At 48.5% G+C, this 22,404-nt stretch overlaps 1 protein-coding gene across 1 annotated transcript; it reads right to left on the reverse strand.

The window, feature by feature from the left end:
- Positions 1–812: 812 nt before the first annotated feature.
- Positions 813–21,302, reverse strand: KLHDC10 (kelch domain containing 10). The gene is made up of 9 exons (XM_081331471.1): positions 21,056–21,302; positions 15,553–15,774; positions 13,564–13,718; positions 11,925–12,073; positions 9,908–9,992; positions 7,919–7,985; positions 5,948–5,995; positions 4,912–5,051; positions 813–2,730 (listed from the first exon to the last, which is right to left on the reverse strand). The coding sequence occupies exons 1-9, from the start codon at positions 21,192–21,194 to the stop codon at positions 2,521–2,523; spliced, it is 1,215 nt and encodes a 404-aa protein (XP_081187597.1). The 5' UTR covers positions 21,195–21,302; the 3' UTR covers positions 813–2,520.
- Positions 21,303–22,404: the final 1,102 nt, after the last annotated feature.

Genomic DNA, 22,404 nt, shown 5'->3' on the forward strand with positions numbered 1-22,404 from the left:
TGCCCACTGCCAGCAGTTCGATCCTGACTGGCTCAAGGTTGACTCAGCCTTCCATCCTTCCCAGGTCCGTAAAATGAGGACCCAAATAGTTGGGGGCAATTTGCTGACTCTCTAAAGTGCTGAGAGGGCTGGGAGCTGCAGACGGTTTCGGCAAGCCCTTGAACGACCAACGAAGGACGTGGAGGGGCAGAAAATACCACCCCATTATAGACATGCCACGTCCAAACCGAGCGAGTAACAGGAGTGTAAATTAGGCCACAGAAATACAGTACAGTGTCAACAATAAGTAAAATAAATAAGATTAAAACTAAAGGACGTTCACCCAGTACAGGTAGCCTTCGACTTACGGTCACAACCAAGCCCAAAATTTCTGTTGCTAAGCGAGACGGATTCGTTGGAATTTTGCCCAGTTGCGCAACCGTCCTTGCCGGTTGCAAAGCAGATCGCTGAGGCTGTTAGTCACACGGCCGTGAAGCGAATCCGGCTTCCCCCATTAATTTTGCTCGTCAGACGGTGGCAAAAGGGGATCGCGTGACCCCGGGATGCTGCAACCATCATAAATGTGGGTCGGTTGCCCCGAGTTCGAATTTTGATCACGCGATGCTGGGAACGCTGCACCGGTGGTCAGCGTGGAAAACGTCAGTTGCTTTGCTCAATGCTGCTGCGACTTTGACCCGTCCTTAAATGAAGGGTTGTAAATCGAGGACTACCTGCACACAGGAGACCCCCCGCTCCCCCAGATGCCCCTTCCCCCAGCCTCACTGGTTCCAGAAACAGTGGCAGTCGCAAAGACAACAGTGAACAACAACCAGCAAGTTTTCCAAGGTTATTTTTTTAAAAAAACCAAATTGGAACCCTCATTTCTCAAGCCACGGTTAGATGCAGGTTAGTCTTAACATTGTACAGCATTAATTCCAACAAACATTCAGAACCACAATCAAGACACGGAGGGTTTTTCTTTTTCCAGCGTTTCTTTTTTTTCTTTAAAAAAAGGCAAGAACTCTTCAGAGCAACGCAGGTCGTCCTCGCCTCAACAACCACAAACGGGCCCAAAACTGTTCGCTAAGTGAGACATTTGTTAAGTGAGTTTAGCCCCATTTTACACGCCACAGCTGTGACGTGAATCACTGAGGTTAAGTTAGTAACCCGGTTATGTGAATCTGGCTTCCCCCGCGGACGTTTGTCTGTCAGGAGGTCGCAAAACGGGGATCCCGTGAGTTCCTCCGGGACGCTGCCACCGTCGTAAATATGAATCTGTAAATAAGTGTCTGAATTTTGATCACCCGATTCTGGGGAATGCCAACGGTCGTAACTCTGAAAATGGTCACAAGTCACTTCCCCCCCCCAGTGCCGTTGTAACTTTGAACTGTCGTAAGTCGAGGACTAGCCTGTACTGGGACTTTTTGCTCACCAGCGATGATGCGACTTTTCCGGGGAAGGACGACCTGTCAATCAAAACACTCTTTTCAAGAAAATATCCCCCGTCCGACTGGAAGGGCGTTTCAACATTTTATTTTAAAAATAATAATAAAAAAATAACCGAAGCAAAAACTTCGAACAAAAGCCAGTTGGTAGGAAGAGAAATCAGTTGCCGATACAAACCCCTGTTGTCGCTCTCCGTAAAAGGACCGCCGAGGAACAGCGAAAGCGGTGCTGGGTTCCTCCAATTTCCTGCCAGGAAGCAGGAAAACGGCCTCGCCGCAGGATACCGCCTCTTACGAAAGGAGAAACCGAGGCCCGAAACAGGAAGACTGTTGACCGGATCCTCGCCTTACGTGACTACAAGCGTGCGGGAAAACCCAGTACAGGTAGTTCTCAACTTACGGCCACGAGGCCTTAAGCGAGACCTTTGGAGAGGCGAGCCTTCCCCGTTTTGTGACCTTTCTTGCTACAGTGCTTAAGCGAGCCGTGCAGTTGTTACGGTGAATCTGGCTTCCCCCGTGGACTTTTGCTTGTCGGAACGTCCAAAAAAAAAAAAAAAAAAAAAAAGAGGGGATTCACGCAAGCCCGGGACACTGTTACCGGGAGTCGGTTGCCAAGTGGGGGAATCCCGCAACGGTCCTTAAGTGTGAAAAACGGTCGAGTCTCTTTTTTTTTTTCCCCGGTGCTTTCGCCCGGTCGCTAAACGAACCGCGGTTTTAAGTCGAGGACGGCCTGTACAAATTGTCTCGGCGACAGCCAGCTTTTCGTTCATGATGTGTTTTATAGGTCTCCATAAATAAAAAAAAAAGAAGAAGCGGAGTTTAATAAATTCTCAAATCAATATAGAAAAAAAAATATATAGGTAACAGGAAAGGCATCTGAAGTACTTTGCGCGGAAGGCTGGAGAAGCGGGGGGGGGGGCTATGGGTCTCCTCCTCCTCCTCTTCCTCCTCCGTGTCTTCTCCGCAGGACCACAAAGAGGAAACGAGAACGGGCGAGCCGGACGAAGGGATAGGGAGGGATGGGGGAGGGGGGGCGGCAAAGACTTTTTTTTCTTTCCTTCTTTTTTTAAATTAGCGCGCCGGCCTGCGGGACGTTTCATTTCAAACGTTCGATGAGACCCTGGGTCAGTCCCAGGTGCAGAAGCTGAGAGCGGCTGAGGTTGGCTAAATGGGGGTAGAAGACCAGCAGCTTCTCCCAAGAGAGTTCCAGCAGGCTGGGCACCACAAGCCACATCTTAAAGAGAGAGCCAGTCCGTCTGTTCCGGTGAATGTCCACCACGCCTCCGTGGACGTACATGCAGCCAGCCTGCGGGGCATCGGAAGGAAAGGAAGGGAAAAAAAATGCGGTCAGAACTGGGTCTCGCAAGCTTCTAAGTCCTCCCCCCCGCCCGACTCTCTTCTGGCAGCCCCCAAGAATAGAATGGCAGGGTGGGGAAGGACCTTGGAGGTGCTCTAGTCCAGCCCCCTGCTCAGGCAAGAAGTCCTATACCCTTTCAGGCAAATGGCTGTCCAGTCTCTTCGTAAAAAACTTCCAGTGTTGGAGCGTTCACCGCTTCTGGAGGCGGGTTGTTCCACTGGTTAATTGTCCTCACTGTCAGGAAGTTTCTCCTTAGTTCTAATCTCCTTGATGAGTTTCCATCCGTTGCTTCTTGTCCTGCCTTCGGGAGCTTTGGAGAATAGCTTGACTGCCTCTTCTTTGGGGCAGCCCCTGAGATACTGGAAGGCTGCTATCCTGTCCCCCCTCATCCTTCTCTTCCTTAAACTAGACCTACCCAATTCCAGCCACTGTTCCTTATGTGTTTTAGCCTCCAGTCCACTAATCCTCTTGGTTGCTCTTCTCTGCACTCTTTTCTAGAGTCTCAACGTCTTTTTGACATCGTGGTGACCAAAAATGGATGCAAATATTCCAAGTGTGGCCTTACCAAGGTCTTGTAAAGTGGTATTAACGCTTCACGTGATCTCGATTCTCTCCCTCTGCTAATGTTAAAAAGAAATGGGGAAGTCGGCCAGCAAAGTCTGCTGCCCCCCACCCCCCAGCACCGGCTGGGGGAAGAATGACTTCAAGCTATCACAGGATTCAGACTTCAGAAAATCTGGAACGTTCTAACTCTTTGGAATGATTTTGGCGGTTGATTAGTTTTACTTTTTATATAAACACTGCTTCAGACCCTCACAGCCTCCATTCCTGGGCAGCTAATAAAACTGCAGAACACCTAATATATACATTTATATACAAATATATATGTGCGTGCGTGTGTGCGCGTGTGTATATATATATGTATGTGTATATATATACATAGTGTGTATGTGTGTGTGTATTTATTATATACATACATACAGTGTGTATATATATGTATGTGTATATGTATACGTACATGTGTTTATAGATATGTGTTTATGTGTATGTGTGCATATGTATATAATAAATGTAAAGTAATGTAATATAATAAAATATAAATACAATACAGTATAATTAATTTAATTTAATTTTAATTTTAATCCCATTTATATCCCGCCCTTCTCCGAAGACTCAGGGCGGCTTACAAGCTTAGCAGTAGCCTTCATTCTATGTATATGCCTGCTTGTTAGGGCTTTCGCCCCCCCCCCAAGCGGCATTATTACAAAGTCAGCTTATTGCCCCCAACAATCTGGGTCCTCATTTTACCTACCTGGGAAGGATGGAAGGCTGAGTCAACCTTGAGCCTGGTGGGACTCGAACCTGCACTAATTGCAAGCAGCTGGTGTTACTTAAGGAGGCATTAGCCCACTGCTCCACCAAGGCTCTTATATATATAAAACCTATTTGGCATTCTGCAGTTGTATTAGCTGCCCAGGAATGGAAACTGTGAGGGTCTAAAACAGCGTTTCCCAATCTGGACACTTTTTAAGATGTGTGGACTTCAACTCCCAGAATTCCCCAGCCAGCCATGAATTCTGGGAGTTTGAAGTTGCCAAGGTTGAAAAGCACTGCTCTATAAGGTGTGGAGACTTACAGGCCTGGGTACAAGCCTGTGGGGCCATGGATGTCCCATTCACCCTCCGTGGCCCGTGGCTGGGTTTTTTTGAAGGGCCGTCTTTTCCCAGTTCCATCAGGGCAAGGGGGGGGTCAGGGATCCCCTCTCTTGAGGAGGTCCACCTGGGGGGACCCAGAAGAAGGGCCTTCTCTGTGGTGGCTCCCTCCCTGTTGTTTGAAGGACCGTCCTTTCCCACTTATATCCACCCGACCCACCAGAGCAGGGAGGCAGGGGATGTTTTATGGCTCCCCTCTCTTGAGCAGGTCCACCTGGGGGGACCCAGAAGAAGGGCCTTCTCCGTGGTGGCTCCTTCCCTGTGAAACACCACCCCTGCAGAGGTAAGATCAGCCCCCACTTTGGTTTCCCAAAAGGCTCCGAGGACCCGGTATGGCCAGCGGGTCTGGAGAGCCCATCAAGGTGTGAATGTGTGATTGCCTTCCCCGGGGGTTGGGGGGGTGGGGGTAACCTCTTACCGGAGTCACAGCAGCGCAGTGGAAATAAACGGGCTCGGGCATCAGGGCGGGCAGCTTCACCCACTGGAAGGTCTGCAGGCTCAGTCTCCAGATGTCGCCCAAGATCACCTCGCCGTTATATCCGCCGCAGACGAAGACATCTGAGAGAAGACGGGAGGGGTTTTCCCACCCCCCATCAATATGTCAATTATGGGATGAGAAATTAGCGTTCCGAAGGGCTCCTCTCATTGGCAACCTTAAGATAGGGTTGCCCAATTCGTGCCCCGTCCATTTCCCAGTCAGCATGCATTCTAGTCCCGCCTCAGGCATGGAAGCCGGGGTGTGTGTGTGTGACTTTGGGCCAATCACCAGGAGACGGGGAGTTCTAGTCCCACCTTAGGCATGGAAGCCAGCTGGGTGGCTTTGGCCCAATCACCAGGAGACAGTGAGTTCTAGTCCCACCTTAGCCATGAAAGCCAGCTGGGTGGCTTTGGCCCAATCACCAGGAGACGGTGAGTTCTAGTCCCGCCTTAGCCATGAAAGCCGGCTGAGTAATTTTGGCCCAATCACCAGGAGACGAGGAGTTCTAGTCCCGCCTTAGCCATGAAAGCCGGCTGGGTGGCTTTGGGCCAATCACTAGGAGACGAGGAGTTCTAGTCCCACCTTAGCCATGAAAGCTGGCTGGGTGGCTTTGGCCCAATCACCAGGAGACGAGGAGTTCTAGTCCCGCCTTAGACATGAAAGCCGGCTGGGTGGCTTTGGGCCAATCACCAGGAGACTGTGAGTTCTAGTCCCACCTTAGCCATGAAAGCCGGCTGAGTGACTTTGGCCCAGTCTGTCTCTTTCAGCCCAACCCACCTTACAGGGGTTGTTGTGGGGAAAAGAGGAGGAAGCAGAAAGATTAAATATCTTTCCGAGCTTTATGAAAATAAAAAATAAAGGCGGGATGAATAAATAAAAAAAATTAAAAGTATACAACATAAAACCGTCAGAATTCCCCCCACCCAAAATGGGAAATTATGTTCTTGCACCTGTCCCAAAGTTAGCTATTTCATACCATTTTTTATCTGTACACAACTATGACATCTTCGGGCTGCAGGATAATCTGTGGGTCAAAAGCCTGAATGTGAGTTATTTGATCCAAGAGATGTTTCTTTGACTGATGATCAGCCCCCATCTTAAGAATTTGCAAAACTGTACAACGACGGTTGTCCCACCGAGGCAACTTTTAAGACTTGTGGACTTCAACTCCCAGAATTCCCCAGCCAGCATGGGGGGATGGCTAGGGAATTCTGGGAGTTGAAGGTCTAAAGTCTTAAAAGTTGTCCAGGTTAGACATCTCTGCTCGACAACATCGCAATGTCCCCATCTTTACCGATAGAAAAGTAGAGTGCCACGACAGAAAATTTCCTATTTCTCTAAAACACGATTTTGAAAACTCTTATTATAGACATCAGGAAAGCTTAATTGATGTAGTAGAAGCAAAAGAGTAAAAAAAAAATGGAACAGACCACCAGCATCTGCTAGAAATGTATGCAGAAATTACTCTGAATTAATAGCTAGCCTAAATAAAGCCGATTTATGCAGCAGACAGTGTTTTGGAAAGAGGGATAAGATTCTAGGCATCAAATTTATTAGATAACAAAGCAGTTGGAATAATTCATTGTAAATTCTAAATTAATAATAGGGGGGGGACCTGACATGTCAAATTTTCACCAAGAGGCTAAACCTACATTTTTCATAAAGCATTTTATGAAACATTTTATAACGACACTATAAAACATGCTTTATGTTTTTTTTATAAAGTGTTATTTTTATTGCAGAATAATAAACGATTAGCCACAAAGAGTTGTTGTATATCCAGCTATGTTGCAAAAGTTGTTCTCAGAAATAAAGTAAATAAATTCATGGTTTCAGCTTCAATTTCTGATAGCTGCACAAATAAAGGGAATATATATACTTACGTAGCCTCGTGGGTTGAACCGTGGGGACCTTCGTGCCCCCTCAGCTTGGTGGGGTTTTTCTGCAGAGGTTTCATTACCCAAACATCCTCATTGCTAGGAGGGAGTGGGGTTTGTGGGAAGGAGGAGGAGGAAGACTGTGGGGTCCTTGGTACTCTCTGAGGTAACATCCTCAGTGCTAGAAGGAGTTGGGTTTGCTCCGTTTAAGCAGCCACCTGTATATAGAAAGCAAACCTCCCTCCCTTCTAGCCCTGATGATGTTCCCTAGTTGGGTCATGAAACGTCTGCAAGAACCAACCAAGCTCAGAGAGCACCAAGGACCCCACAGTTCTTCTCCTCCTTTCTTTCTTTCTTTCTTCTTTCTTTCTTTCTTTCTTTCTTTCTTTCTTTCTTTCTCTTTCTTTCTCTTTCTTTCTTTCTTCCCTCCTTCCTTCCTTCCTTCTCCTTTCCACTCCTTCCTAGCCCTGATGATGTTCCCTAGTTGGGTCATGAAACGTCTGCAAGAACCAACCAAGCTCAGAGAGCACCAAGGACCCCACAGTTCTTTCCTTCCTTCCTTCCTTCCTTCCTTCCTTCCTTCCTTCCTTCCTTCCTTCCTTCCTTCCTTCCTTCCTTCCTTCCTTCTCCTTTCCACTCCTTTCTAGCCCTGATGTTGTTACCTAGTTGGGTCATGAAACATCTGCAAGGAAACCACCAAGCTCAGAGAGCACCAAGGACCCCTCAGTTCTTCTCCTCCTCCATTCTTCCTCCCCTTCAATCCATTTTCCTTTTCCTCTTCTCTTCCTCCTCCCCATGAACCCCCCCCTCCCCCATTCTAGCACTGAGGATGTTCCCTAGCTGGGTCATGAAACGTCTGCAAGGAAACCACCCAGCTCAGAGAGCACCAGGGACCCCCACAGCTACACAGGGATTTGTTTTTTTAAAACTAAAATGGGAAGAGTGGATGTGTGGGAAGGATGCTTCTGCATCTCAATTTGCAAGGCTCTGACCCTCCCTCCTCCTCCTCTGGGCTTCAACGGGGCCCTGCCCTCCCCACCAGGTGAGAGCGCAGGTGACAACACGCCTACCTTTCTTCTTATGAGGCTTGGTGGGGATTTCCTCCCACGTGTTGGTTTCCAGATTGTAGGCGTGAATCTTAAAAGCCAGAGGGAAAACACGTTCAGTTACAATCGCAGGGCAACGGAGGCCGTAAAGCAGTAGTAAAGGATGAGTACTCCCTCGGGACAAGCCGCCTCTTCTCCGACAGACGTCAAAAGGTTGCAGGATCCGACCTGGATCAGTCACTGGGAGCAAAAGCTCTAGCCTTCCCAGCTTTTGGACTTGTGCTGGAGCCCATCCTCAAGGAACGTCTCTCTAGCAGGCCCAAAGGTGCTTTTTTCAGGAGGCAACTGGACTTTCTTGTTTTCCTTTGGAGATCTTTCCCTTCTCATCCCAGAAGCTTCCTCGGCTCTGACTGGATGGTGGGGAAGGGGAGGATTTATACTCCTTGCAGAGAGCTGGTCATTTGCATCCTTTGAGAGGGTCGTTGAGGCCACTTGGAGGTTTGTCTCGTGTCCTCGGGCTCATCTGAGTGGTGCAAGGGGGTGTGGAGTCTTCTTGGAACCGCTGAAAGGGTTGAAGCACCCATTTGCACCACTCAGGTGAGCCCGGGGACACAGACAAACTTCCAAGTGGCCTCAACGACCCTCTAAAACAATGCAAATGACCAGTGGTCTTCAAGGAGTATAAATCCTTCCATTCCCCCACCGTCCAGTCAGAGCCGAAGAAGCTTCTGGGATGAGAAGCGAAATGTCTTCAAAGAAAAACAAGAAGGGCCAGCTGCCTCCTGAAAAAAACACCTAGGCCTGGAGGATGGAGAACCCCCACGGAAATTCTCTCTAGCAGAGTATGGGGTGCAGTTCTGTGTGGTATTTACGGTGCCTATTACATGTGGCTTTTTAGATGCTCATTGGGGAGTGTGGCTGGCTGGCTTTGAGGTTGTTGGCTGTTTATTTTGTCTGTGCTGCCCGGCACCAGCAGCTGCCCAAGGGGTTGTTCACAAGGTAGCCAGAGGTGCTTTGTCACTTGTTTGTCTCAACTAACAAGGCTGTGTCTTCCACTAGCCCTCTTTCTGAGGGCATTCACCCGTTTGTTTAGCGACCGTTTGAAGGTACGACAAGAAGCAACGGATGGAAACTCATCCAGGAGAGAAGCAGCCTGGAATTAAGGAGAAATGTCCTGACAGTGAGGACAATTAGCCAGTGGAACAGCTTGCCACCAGAAATCGTGGGCGCTCCATCGCTGGAGGTTTTTAAGAAGAGGCTGGACCACCATTTGTCTGAAATGGCATAGGGTCTCCTGTTTGAGGGGGGGGGGGCTGGACTGGAAGACCTCCAAGGTCCCTTCCAGCTCTATTCTGATTGATTGACTGACTTAAGACAGTTTTTCACATTTACAGCCGTTGCAGCATTCCCTAAACTCACATGATCAAAATTCAGACGCTTGGCCACTGACTCGTATTTACAACAGGTGCAGTGGTTGGGCGGCTATAGAAAAGGCAGAAAGCAAGACGAAGGAAGGAAGGAAGGAAGGAAGGAAGGAAGGAAGGAAGGAAGGAAGGAAGGAAGGAAGGAAGGAAGGAAGGAAGGAAGGAAGGAAGGAAGAAGAGAAAGAAGGAGGGAAAGGAAGAGGAAGGAGGAAAGGAAGGAAAGGAAGAGGAAAGGAAGGAAAGAGGAAGGAGGAAAGGAAGGAAAGAGGAAAGGAAGAGGAAAGAGGAAAGGAAGGAAGCAAAGGAAGAAGGAGGAGAGGAAGGGAAGGAAGGAAAGGAAAGAAAGATGGAAGGAAGGAAGGAAAGAGGAAAGGAAAGAAAAAAAGGAAGGAAGGAGGGAAGGAAGGAAGAAAAGGAAGAGGAAGGAGAGAAAGAAGGAAAGAAGGAAAGGAAGAGGAAAGGAAGGGAAGGAGGAAAGGAAGGAAGGAGAGGAAGGAGGAAAGAGAATAGAAGGAAGGAAGGAAGGAAAGAAGGAAGGAAGGCAGGCAGGCAGGCAGGAAGGAAGGAAGGCAGGCTTTGAACAGATCACCTTCTCCAAGGAATAGGCTGTCCAGGAAGTCCCACCTCCCAAGATGTAAATTCTCTGCCCGTCGTGTGCAATTTCGTGCCTGTACCTGAAAGGACAGAGCCAGAGACAATATTGACATTTTACAACACTGCATTTCCTTCTTTATTTATTAGGACATTTGTTTGCTGCCTGTTTCACCGTGAGAAGGTTTCGTTGCCCAAGAAACGAAAGGGGCCGAGGGCGATAATAAAAAGGGGCAATAGGAAATAAATCTGCATTTCTCAAATATCTCATTCAGCCTATTAAATAACAATTCCCCTCTCCCCCCCCCCCGACAATCTGGGTCCTCAATTTACCGACTTCGGGAAGGATGGGAGGCTGAAAAGACCTGGAGCCGGTCAGGATCGAACTCCCGACGGCGGGCAGAGTTTGCTTGCGATGCAGGCTGTCCTTGACTTGCAACAGTTCATTTAGTGACCCTTTATGAAGTCACGACGGCGCTGAAAACAGGGACTTAGGGCCGCTTTTCACACTTACGACCTTTACAGCAGCCCCGCGACGACGTGATCAAAATTCGCACGCTTGGCAGCTGACTCGTAGTGACGACCGTCGCAGTGTCCCGGGTGTGGGTGTGTGTGTCACCTGATCCCCCTTTTGCAACCTTCTAACAAGCAAAGCCAACGGGGAAAGCCAGATTCACTTAACGACCAAGTTACTAGCTTAACTACTCGGGGAAGCAAGGTTGTATAAAAGGGGCAAAACTCACTCAGACCAATGTTTCACTTAGCCCATGGAAATTTTGAACTCAATTGTGGCCGTTAAGTCGCGGACTTGCCTGTACCACGTTCTAACCACCACACACCGCCCTGACTCTCTCATATATATATATATATATATATATCTCGCCTACCAGCCATTTGGAAACCCGCCTTGATTGACAGACGAGTCCCAACCACCAAGAATGATACCAGACCCAAACTCATAACACCACATGACATCACCACCACACAACCATTCAAAAAGCAAATCCGAACCCACAATGATAACGAGGCACAACCACAAAACAGAAACCTAACTACAGCTGCAACATCAGCCACTTTAAACCCCTCCAAACCACACAATAAGCAAACTGACACCCACTATAAAAACAGGGCACCACCACAAACACGAAGCCGAACAAAAGCAGCACAACTCACCAGCTCAGGTCTAAGGCTGGCAGCTGAGACCAGCCCATCCACTCAAAACACACCCCCACCCAATCAGAACACACACCCCATTCAAAACACACTCCCACCCAATCAGAACACACCTAATCCCCCACCCAATCAGAGCACACCTCCACCCACAGAACACACCCCCTCTGGCAGTTTAAAAAAGAGGAACAAACAGCCACTACCACATGCTTCTCCCAGAAGAAGGAAGCTGAAGCCACCAGCCTGATGATGACGGATGGGATTCCGTCGAAACGTTGCGCCTACACCTTCATTTCTACGCGGGAAAAAACCCGAATGACCAAAGGTCCACATATATATATGTGTATGTGTATGTGTATGTGTATGTGTATATACACACATATATATACATACATACACAGACACACATATATATATATATACACACATACACACACACACACACACATATATACATACATACACACACACACACACACACACACACACACACACACACACACACACACACACACATATATATATATATATATATATATATATATATATATATATATATATATATATATATATATATATATATATATATATATATATATATGGCATTGTAAGCCGTACACGGTCCCTGGATAGCAAGACTGGAGACGTATAAATGTAAGCGATAAAACGGGTAGATAAATGACATTACTTGTGGTTTTGTTGAAAATATATAGCTAGTTTCAACCGTGCGCAATGAGGGGGTGTGTTTTTTGTTTTTTTAAAAAAGAGGGGCGCCTTGTCGTTCCTTCCAGAAGACATTTTGGGCACAAGAGAGCCCCCAGACCGTGGACTTTGGCCCAGCTGACCTTTCCTCTGGCATGTCACAATGGAGGTTGTTTGGCTTGAGCTGTGTCCACTCCCTGGTGTTGAGGTCCAGCTTATGCAGGTCGGTGCTGTAGATGTAGCCGGTCGTTCCTCCAAAGACGTATAGAGACCCGCTAATGATGGCCATCGCCTGACAGAGAGAAAAGACGGGGGTCATGTGCAAATATCTTGGGTTTCAGGTAAGGTGCATAAGGGGAAACCAGGATCCCTTAAACCAGGTCTTCAAACCTGGCCCTTTGATGACTGGTGGACTTCAACTCCCAGAATCCCTCAGCCAGCACGGACCATATAAGCCAGGGGTCTTCAAACTTGGCCCTTTGATGACTGGTGGACTTCAACTCCCAGAATCCCTCAGCCAGCATGGACCATAGAAGCCAGGGGTCTTCAAACATGGCCCTTTGATGACTGGTGGACTGAGGAATTCTGGGAGCTGAAGTCCACCAGTCATCAAAGGGCCACGTTTGAAGACCCCCCCTGCCTTAAACCATCCCTTAAACGTTGAGCCGGCTGTGTGCAGCTGCCGCCGCCGAAACAACTAATAAAATCCTGGGTTGTATTAAAAACAGAGGGACAGAATCAAAATCATGGGAAGTATTAGTACCGCTTGATAAAGCCTGAGTGAGGCCACACCTGGAATCCCGCATTCAGGTTTGGTCCCCACGTTACAAAAAATAAATAAAAATAATGGTGAGACTTCGGGGAAAGGACAGAGATGAGCAACTAAGATTAAAAGCCTGGAGACTAAAACATACGAACAACGGCTGCAGGATTTGGGAACGGCTGGTCTAGAGAAAAGAAGGACTGGGGTGGGGGGGGCATGACAGCACTGTTCCAATATTTGAGGGGTAGCCACATAAAAGGGGGGGGGGGTCAACTTATTTTCCAAAGCGCCTGAAGGGCAGGACAAGAAGCAACGGGTGGCAACTCATCAAGGAGAGAAACAACCTGGAACTAAGGAGAAACTTCCTGACAGTTAGAACAATTAACCAGTGGAACCACCTGCCTCCAGAAGCGGTGAATGCTCCAACACTGGAAGTTTTTAAGAGGAGACTGGACAGCCATTTGTCTGAAATGATATAGGGTTTCCTGCCTGAGCAGGGGGTTGGACTAACAATAATAATAATAATAAGTTGGGAGGGACCTTGGAGGTCATCTAGTCCAACCCCCTGCTCAGGCAGGAAACCCTATACCATTTCGGATAAATGGCTGTCCAGTCTTTTCTTAAAAATTTCCAGTGTTGGAGCACCCACAGCTTCTGGAGGCAAGGAGTTCCACTGGTTAATTGTTCTCACTGTCAGGAAGTTTCTCCTTAGTTCCAGGTTGCTTCTCTCCTTGATGAGTTTCCATCCGTCGCTTCTTGTCCTGCCTTCAGGTGCTTTGGAGAATAGATGACTAGAATAGACGACTAGATGACCTCCAAGGTCCCTTCCAGTTCTATTCTGATTCTGAATTTGTCCTTCAGAGAAGAGACAAAACCTTCCTTTACTTCCTCCTTTTTTTTTCAACCTAACTTTTTTAACGTTATTATGCATGATTTCGCCGATCGTCAGATGGGAGGCATAGAAATTTAATCCCTCAAGGAACGTCTCCTATCTAAGCAAGGCCGCGGCTGCCTCATACCTGTCCGTAGATGCGGTTCGGCTTCTTCCCCCGGCAGTTAAACAGGGCCCACCGCTTGTACTTCACGTTGCACACGTGAACGTCGTTGCCGTTGCTCTCCCCAAAGGGGATTCCCGTGCCGCCAAAGACCAGGAGGTTATTGCCGTGCAACACAACTGCGAAAGACAACACAAAACGGGGGCTTGGGTGACCCAAGAGAAGCAAGGAGGAAAGCGATCCACGCTCGGTCGCAAAAGACGGCTTCGGTCCCGGGTTTACGACCGCGAGGGAGCCCAACCTTTCCAACCGGTTGTTAAGTGAGTTTTGCCTTGCTTTACGCCCTCTCTCGCCAGGGTCGTTAAGGGAAGCGCGGCAGGTTGTTCGATTCGAAACACGGCTGTTTAAATCAACCCGCTGACTTGGCTTGTCGGAAGGTCCGTTTAAAAAAAAAAAAGGGAACACGTGATCCGGTGCCGCGGTCACATCGAATGAAATGAATTTGGGGCCCAACCGGAAGCCGGCACGCTTTCAGATGCCCATAGAAGTCAAGCAAAACGCAGATGGGCATTTTTTTCCCCCAACCCCTGCCCAAAAAATGGAATATAATGCAATATATTTCTAGCATCCGTTATTTTACTTCGGTTTTAGTTAAGAGTTTTAAATCAAAGGCGGAATTCAAAATACAGACGCTTCTGTACAAGTTTGACTCTAAAGGACGGGCAGTCCTCAACTTATGACAACTGAACCCAAACCTTCTGTCGCTCAGTGAAGCATTTGTCAAGTGGGCTCTGCCCCATTTTATGACTGCGGTCGTTAAGTGAAGCACCGCAGTTAATTTAGCAACAGGGTCGTTAAGCAAACCCGGCTTCCCTCCCCCTTGACTTTGCTTGTCAGTAGGTCACAAAACAGAACAATGACCCCAGGACGCTGCAACCGTCATAAATATGAGTCGGTTGCCAAGCAACTGAATTTTGATCACATGACCACGGGGGATGCCGCAATCGTCAGAAATGTGAAAAAAACGGTCATGTTGCTTTTTTTCACCGACGACGTAACTTCGGTCAGTAAATGAACGGTTGAAAGTCAAGGACTGCCTGTAATCAAGCATACAGCAGTGGCCAAAATTGTGGAAACCTTTTGGGGGAAAATGTATTTTTGGGGTTTGACGGCTAATACCACTTTTTTGGGGGAGTAGCACCTTAAAAATTATATATCGATGGAAAGATAATTTAATCAAGAATGTAACGCAACCAGGTTTGTTCAATTATCTCTATTCTATGAAAAGTTATAGCTAAATAGCCAGGGGAAGGAAGCACAACTTGCTCAGGTTGATCTCGGGTAGCTTTCCTGCATCCGATTGTAGCCAATGAGCAGGAGCATTTAGAGAGCCTGTTTTGGCAATGAGCCAATCAGATCACAGCGGGATCCGGTTATCGACGTCCTGTATTGTAGCCGAGAGGAGGACATTTGCCAGTGTGTGATGTGATCGCCATCACGTCGGTTGGGGGCCTTTTTTTGTGTGTGTCCTTTCGTTCAGTGAGCTCGTAAAATGTAATAAAATTAAAGCAACGCTGCAAAGAGTTGACTGGTCGCCCAGAAAGCATGTAAAATAGTATTATTAAGCAAACAAGGCTGCAGTGATAAAGAAATTAGTAGAAAAATGGGTGGAAACTTAACCAAAAGGTGGCATTTCTGCCGCACACTTTTCCCAAAAGCTTTCCACAATTTGGGCCACTCCTGTAGAGACGTTGCAACGCCACGCGTGACGTTAATAGTCTCATCCTCAATCTTAGTCTAACATAGTTTTTGCACAGAGGAACGTGCTTAATTGAACGTATTCCATTAAGAGGCCAAACTGACTGGGGGTGAGCAGGGTACCCTAAAACGAGGCAAAAATGGGAAAATGCAGCCTAGTAAAATGATCTAAAAAGGTTAGGAAAGGGAAAGAAAAAGGTCGAAATCTCAGGGCGCCATCAGCGTGGCGCGCTTGAAATCCTTCGCCCGACTTACGCGACATGGATGCCAGCTCTCGGGGCATGTAGCCCTCGGTGCCCATCTGGTGCCAGGTGCCGGTAGCAAAGTTGTATCGCCAGAGTTCCCGGAAGAGCGGGTAATCCTCGTTCTCCGGCCCTCCGGATTCGTCGTAGTCAGGATTGTATCCTCCAAACACGTAGAGATTGGCATTGTCGGCTACGCAGCGGTGGCCGCTTCTGGCCGGGGGCACCCTGTGGCCTAAAGCAGAACGAAGCCCTTAATAAAAGATAAATAAAGGACGAAGCACCGGAAGGCAGGACGAGAAGCAACGGATGGAATCTAACCAAGGAGAGAAGCAACCTGGAACTAAGGAGAAACTTCCTGACAGTTGGAACAATTAACCAGTGGAACTACCTGCCTCCAGAAGTGGTGAATGCTCCAACATTCACTATTCATCCAACATTGGTGGAGCAGTGGGCTAATGCCTCCTTAAGTAACCCCAGCTGCCTGCAATTAGTGCAGGTTCGAGTCCCACCAGGCTCAAGGTTGACTCAGCCTTCCATCCTTCCCAGGTAGGTAAAATGAGGACCCAGATTGTTGGGGGCAATTAAGCTGACTTTGTAATAATGCCGCTTGGTGTGTGTGTGTGAAAGCCCTAATAAGCAGGCATATACATAGAATGAAGGCTACTGCTAAGCTTGTAAGCCGCCCTGAGTCTTCGGAGAAGGGCGGGATATAAATGGAATTAAAATAACAACACACTTTGTTCAGCGACCGTTCAAAGTTACAACGGCGCTGAAAAAAAGGGACTTAGGGCTGTTTCTCCCACTTAGGACCGTGGCGGCCTCCCCAGGGTCACATGGTCCAACATTCAGACGCTCGGCAACTGGTCCACCTTTGTGACGGTTGCCAGGGTGATGGGATTGCCTTTAGCGACCGTCTGACAATGAGGAAGTTGGATTCACTTCACAACCGAGTGACTAACTCAACAACTGTGTGGCAAGAAAAACCCTGGAGTGGGGCAACACTCACTTAACAAATGCCTCGCTTAGCGAGAGAAATTTTAGGGTCAAATGTAGTCGTAAGTTGACAACCACCTGTACGAGAGCCAGTTTGGTGGTTAAGGTGCTGGCCTAGGAACCAGGAGACAGTGAGTTCTAGTCCCGCCTTAGCCAGGAAATCCCCCTGGGTGACTTTGGGCCAATCACCAGGAGATGGCGAGTTCTAGTCCCGCCTTAGGCATGAAAACCAACTGGGTGAGTTTGGGCCAATCACCAGGAGACAGTGAGTTCTAGTCCCGCTTCAGGCAAGAAAGCTGGCTGGGTGACTTTGGACGAATCACCAGGAGACAGTGAATTCTAGTCCCGCTTCAGGCAAGAAAGCTGGCTGGGTGGCTTTGGGCCAATCCCCAGGAGATAGTGAGTTCTAGTCCTGCCTTAGGTATGAAAGCTGGCTGGGTGGCTTTGGGCCAGTCCCTGTCAGCCCAACCCACCTCACAGGGTTGTTGTGTTGGGGAAAATAAGGAGGTGTGTTGGATACGTTCACCAGCTTGAGTTATTTATAAAAATAATAACGGTGGGAAGTGAATAAATAAACAAATCATCCAGCTACACCCATTGCCTCTCATTTATGGATTTACCACGCAATTCTTTCGCCAGCAGTTAAAAACAGAAAATGTTTGAAGTGAAACAAGCAACATGGAATAAAGAAAAATGTTTAAAGACAAAATATGAATGGATGCGTTAAGATGTTTTAGATGCACAATCTATACAAAATATAATAAAAGAAATCCAAGCCCTTTTTTAGGCTTCACTTTGCTTCACTTCATGGCATTTTTTTTTAAAAAAAGATTAATGTTTCTAATTTGCAAATCCCCAATGTATTTGGCACCCAAGAAGTGGATTGACTGAATAAAAACACAGCTGCCGGATTTATCAACCATAATATAGGTGGGATAAAAATCAAATTAAAAGGGAGAAAAGCCGCAAACCGTCTTACACAGCAGAGTTTACAATGCAAATCTTTAGATGCTCAGTGACAAGCTAAACAAGCAAGGATGGGAGCTGCAAAATCCTAAGAACAGGAGTTCAGATTCAGCTCAAAAGACCACAAAATGTAAAAAAAAAAAAATCTCCTCCGTTAAGAATAGCACATGGTTTCTGAGAACAGGATTTATTTATTTTTTAGCCTCGGCAACTTAAAAGAAGGGCGTGACTTCAACTTCCAAACTTCCCCAGGCAGCATCAAAATGTTTCGACTTGCCAAAATCGATCATTTAGCAGAAAAATTGCAAAAAAAAAAACAAAAACCACTTAGTCCTCACGACCACAACTGTTAAGTGAATTTTTGCCCCATTTTACGACCTTGACCCCGGGACAGTGCAACAGTCATGAATATGAGTCGGTTTGCCAAGCGTGGGAATTTTGAACACAGGAGGACAGGGACTGCACGCTGGTTGAGGAATTCTGGGAGTTGAAGTCCACCAGTCATCAAAGGGCCAAGTTTGAACACCCCTGGCTTATATGGTCCATGTTGGCTGAGGAATTCTGGGAGTTGAAGTCCACCAGTCATCAAAGGGCCAAGTTTGAAGACCCCTGGGATACTCTGCATTCAGCCACCGTCATAAAACTGAAGATAATGAAGAAAATCTTCAATATGGCCGCGTCCCCATTTTCAGCTTTCCACTTCTAAGAAACCTGGTTTAGCGTTACCCCTGCAACACTTCAGAGATTGCCTGAAAACTGCCAATTTCATTAAATCCAAAGACTTTATACGTCTCTCTCGGTTGCCACTTGCTTTTCTTTTCCAATTTCTTTTTCTTTCCTGCACCGGATTGTAACGGTACCCTTAGCAATAAGCAAAAAAAAAAAGCGTATTTTTTGACCCAGGAAAGCAGGATGTGATAGAGTAAAGCAAACACAAGCAGAAACAAACAGCATTTTTTCCCCCTCCTATTTGCTTTTGGGCAGGACTATATGGTTCACGTGGACTGCGTATGTGCAAAAATCTAACCTTACAAGAAGCTCGGCTTGTCCAGCAGTAGGAAAGATGCACGGAAAGAAAATCAATTTTAAGAGCCTTGGTGGAGCAGTGGGCTAATGCCTCCTTAAGTAACCCCAGCTGCCTGCAATTAGTGCAGGTTCGAGTCCCACCAGGCTCAAGGTTGACTCAGCCTTCCATCCTTCCCAGGTAGGTAAAATGAGGACCCAGATTGTTGGGGGCAATTAAGCTGACTTTGTAATAATGCCGCTTGGAGGGGGGAGGCGAAAGCCCTAATAAGCAGGCATATACATAGAATGAAGGCTATTGGTAAGCACATTGATTTGTGCTTCTTAGATTGTAAGCCGCCCTGAGTCTTCGGAGAAGGGCGGGATATAAATGGGATTAAAATAAATAAAATAAATAAATAAATTTGGTGCCGTTTAGAAACGGGGAGCCCATAATATTTTAGTGCTGCCGTTTTCAAAATTCCCAATAGCCAGAACTGACCAAGACTGCTGAAAAAGAACAGCATAACTTCCTACTACTTTCCTGTAGTTAGTAAATCCCTGAAGCTGCAAAAAAGCACAACCTTCCTCAAGTTGAGGTCAGCTCTCAATGACTGCCACAGAGTTTCCCATCCCCCTGCTTCCAGCTCTGCTTTCGATGTCTATCTCTATCTACACTGTACGACTTAGAAGGGTTAACGTGTGGAGTCCTTGGTTGGTTTGTGAGCTGGGCTGATTTCTTGCAGACGTTTTATGACCCGACTAGGTGACACGATCAGGGAATGGATGTTGTAGAGGAGAGGAGAAGGAGAAAGGGAAGAGAAAGGAGGAGAAGGAATGAAGGTGAAGGAGGAGGACGTTTCATGACCCAACTAGGTAACATCATCAGGACTAGAAAGGAGTGGAAAGGAGAAGGAAGGAAGGAAGGAAGGAAGGAAGGAAGGAAGGAAGGAAGGAAGGAAGGAAGGGACTGTGGGTTCCTTGGTGCTCTCTGAGCTTGGTTGTTTCCTTGCAGACATTTCACGACCCAGCTAGGTGACATTATCAGGGAGTCGACGTTGTAGAGAAGAGAAGGAGAAAGAGAAAGGGAAGAGAAAGGAGAAGGAATGAAGGCAAAGAAGGAGGAAAAAGAGAAAGATGGTGAGGTCCTTGGTGCTCTCTGAGCTGGGTGGTTTCCTTGCAGATGTTTCATGACCCAAGTAAGTAATATCACCAGTGTTAGAAGGGAGTGGGGGTTACTTTCTGTTTATGTACAAGGGGCTTGCCCTCTCAGTGTTGGTAGGAGTGGTCTTGGAGGTTTCTCAATTAGGAAGTTCCTTGATTGTTTGCTGTTATTCTGAGTTGGTAACGCCTTGGACTAGGGTAGAAACAGGGAGCCAACCCCACCCCCGCCTAGTACTGATGATGCTACCTAGTTGAGTCATGAAATGTCTGCAAGAAAGCTGCCAAGTTCAGACGGCATGAAAGACCCCAATGTCATCCTCTCTTCTTCGCAAAGCTAACTTCTTTCTAGCACTGATGATGTTACCAAGTTGGCTCATGAAACGTCTGCAAGGAAACCACCCAGCTCAGAGAGCACCAGCGACCCCACCATCCTTCCTTCCTTCCTTCCTTCCTTCCTTCCTTCCTTCCTTCCTTCCTCCTCCTCCTCTGCAAACCCCACTCCCTCCTAGCCCTGATGCTGTCCCCTAGTTGGGTCATGAAACATCTGCAAGGAAGCCACCCAGCTCAGAGAGCACCAAGGATCCCACAGTTCTTCTCCTCTCTCTTTCTCTCTCCCTCCCTTCCTTCCACTCCCACCTAGCCCTGATGCTGTTCCCTAGTTGGGTCACGAAACATCTACAAGGAAGCCACCCAGCTCAGAGAGGACCAGGGATCCCACAGTCATCCTCCTCCTCCTCCTCTCCGCAATTGTCCTCCCTTCTAACACTGATGATGTTCCCTAGTTTGGTCATGAAATGTCTGCAGGAAAACCACCCAGCTCCGAGAGCATCAAGGACCCCACAGTTCTTCTCCTTCTCTCCTTCCTTCCTTCCACAAATCCCCCCTCCCTTCTAGCACTGATGAATGTTCCCTAGCTGGGCCAGGAAACGTCTGCAAGGAAACCACCCGGCTCAGAGAGCACCAACGACCCCACTCTGGGATTTCCTGGTGGTCCCCTATCCAGGCACTAACCCTAACGAGGACTGACCATCTCTACCCCTCTTCTCCCCCCCCCTCGCCTTTCTCAGAGCAATCAGCCCAGCCAGGACCCGCAGTCCCAACTCTGCCCCGCAGCTTTAAAGCGGCTCACCCGCTCCCTCCTTCCCAGATAAAGTGCCCTGGAGCAAGGAAGCTCCACTCCCCGCCCACTTTTCCTCCTCCGGGGGGGGGGGGGCAGGAGCAGCCTTCCCGGGGCCCGCTGGAGGAGGGAGGGCCGGCTACTCAGCGAAGGGCCTTCCCCGGGAAGGGAGGCGGTCCTGGGCCGGGCCTACCTCGCAGGGGTGTCGTGGCGAGAGGCCTAGCAAGCCAAGAGGCAAAGGGAGCGAGGGTGAGGCCTCCCTCTCACTCACCGCCGCGTCCGGGGCCGGGTGGGAGGCGGACGAAGCGGTTGAGGAGCCCCCCGGGCGGGGCCTGGGTGGCCGGCCCGTCGCCGCTGCCCCCTCCGCGCTGCCCGTTGCCGTCCCAGGCCTCTCCGTCGGCCGCAGACATGCTCCTCGCCGGGCCGGGCCTGGCCCCGCGTCCCGCAACGGCCGACCGGCGGAGCCCACCTCAGCCGCCTCGAGGGAGCGCGACAAGGCGGCGGCGGGAGCCCGTAGAGCGGCGTTGCCCCCTCCGCGGGCCAATCAGCCTCGCCCTTGCTCCGCGTCAGCCAATAGGCGGCGCGCTTGTTGCGAGGCGAAAGGGGGAGGGCGGATTACCATAGAGAGCGGTCGCGTTGACCAGCCGGCGGCACCACGTGACCGGCAGGGAGACGCGGCCCGCCAATTCCCCCCCCCTTCGCTTCTCGCAGCCTGCGTCGTCACGCAGGGCAGGCAGAAGCAATCGAGGCCAGAAAGGCTTAGCTCTCGCTCTCTCTCTCTTGCGCGCGCGCGACGTATTCGCAAGGGCTGCTGGGGGTCGTAGTTCCGCGAGGCGACAGCCGCCAAGGGCAGTTTTCAATAGACTCGCGGTGGGGGTGGGGAAATCGGGCACAGGTCCTGAAGTGATGGGGGTCATGTGTTGCGTTTTCAGATTTTTGCAGCCTTGTCCTATCTTCTGGTCTCCAGCCGGTGGTTGGGGATGATGGGAATTGCAGTTACCAACCCTGGCAAAAAGCAACAGGTTGGGAAGGCGGACATGAAATAGATAAAAACAGAAAAATAAAGATTAAAAAAAAACCATCTCATAATAAATAGCCTCTCTAAGATCTCAATAAAAATTTGAGTCTCCCACCACCGGTTCTTCGTGCTGTACCGATAATCCTCGACTTACAACTATTCAATTACTGACCGTTCAAAGTGAACAACGGCACTGGAAAAAGGCCCAAGTTCCCCCAGCTTCCTGTTCTAATCCAGGGACCTTCCCTCCAGGTGTATTAAACAGAAACTTCGCATGGTGTAATACAGAGGTCTTCAAACTTGGCCCTTTTATGACTTGTGGACTTCCAACTCCCAGAATTCCTCAGCCAGGCATGCTGGCTGAGGAATTCTGGGAGTTGAAGTCCACAAGTCATAAAAGGGCCAAGTTTGAAGACCCCTGGTGTAATAAGATGGAGTGTTTGTTGTCACTGTGAGTTGGGGGGGGTGGGAGCACGAAGGGAGGTTCAGCTAATCTCAATGTGTACATGGTTGTACTTTGACAATAAAGGTTCATTCATTCATTACCTCAACCAAAATAGCCTGCATTGTCACTTGACTTCTTTTTGAATTCACTATTCTAT

The sequence above is a fragment of the Vipera berus genome, assembly GCF_964194415.1.
Source record: "Vipera berus genome assembly, chromosome: 6".
NCBI lineage: Eukaryota > Metazoa > Chordata > Lepidosauria > Squamata > Viperidae > Vipera > Vipera berus.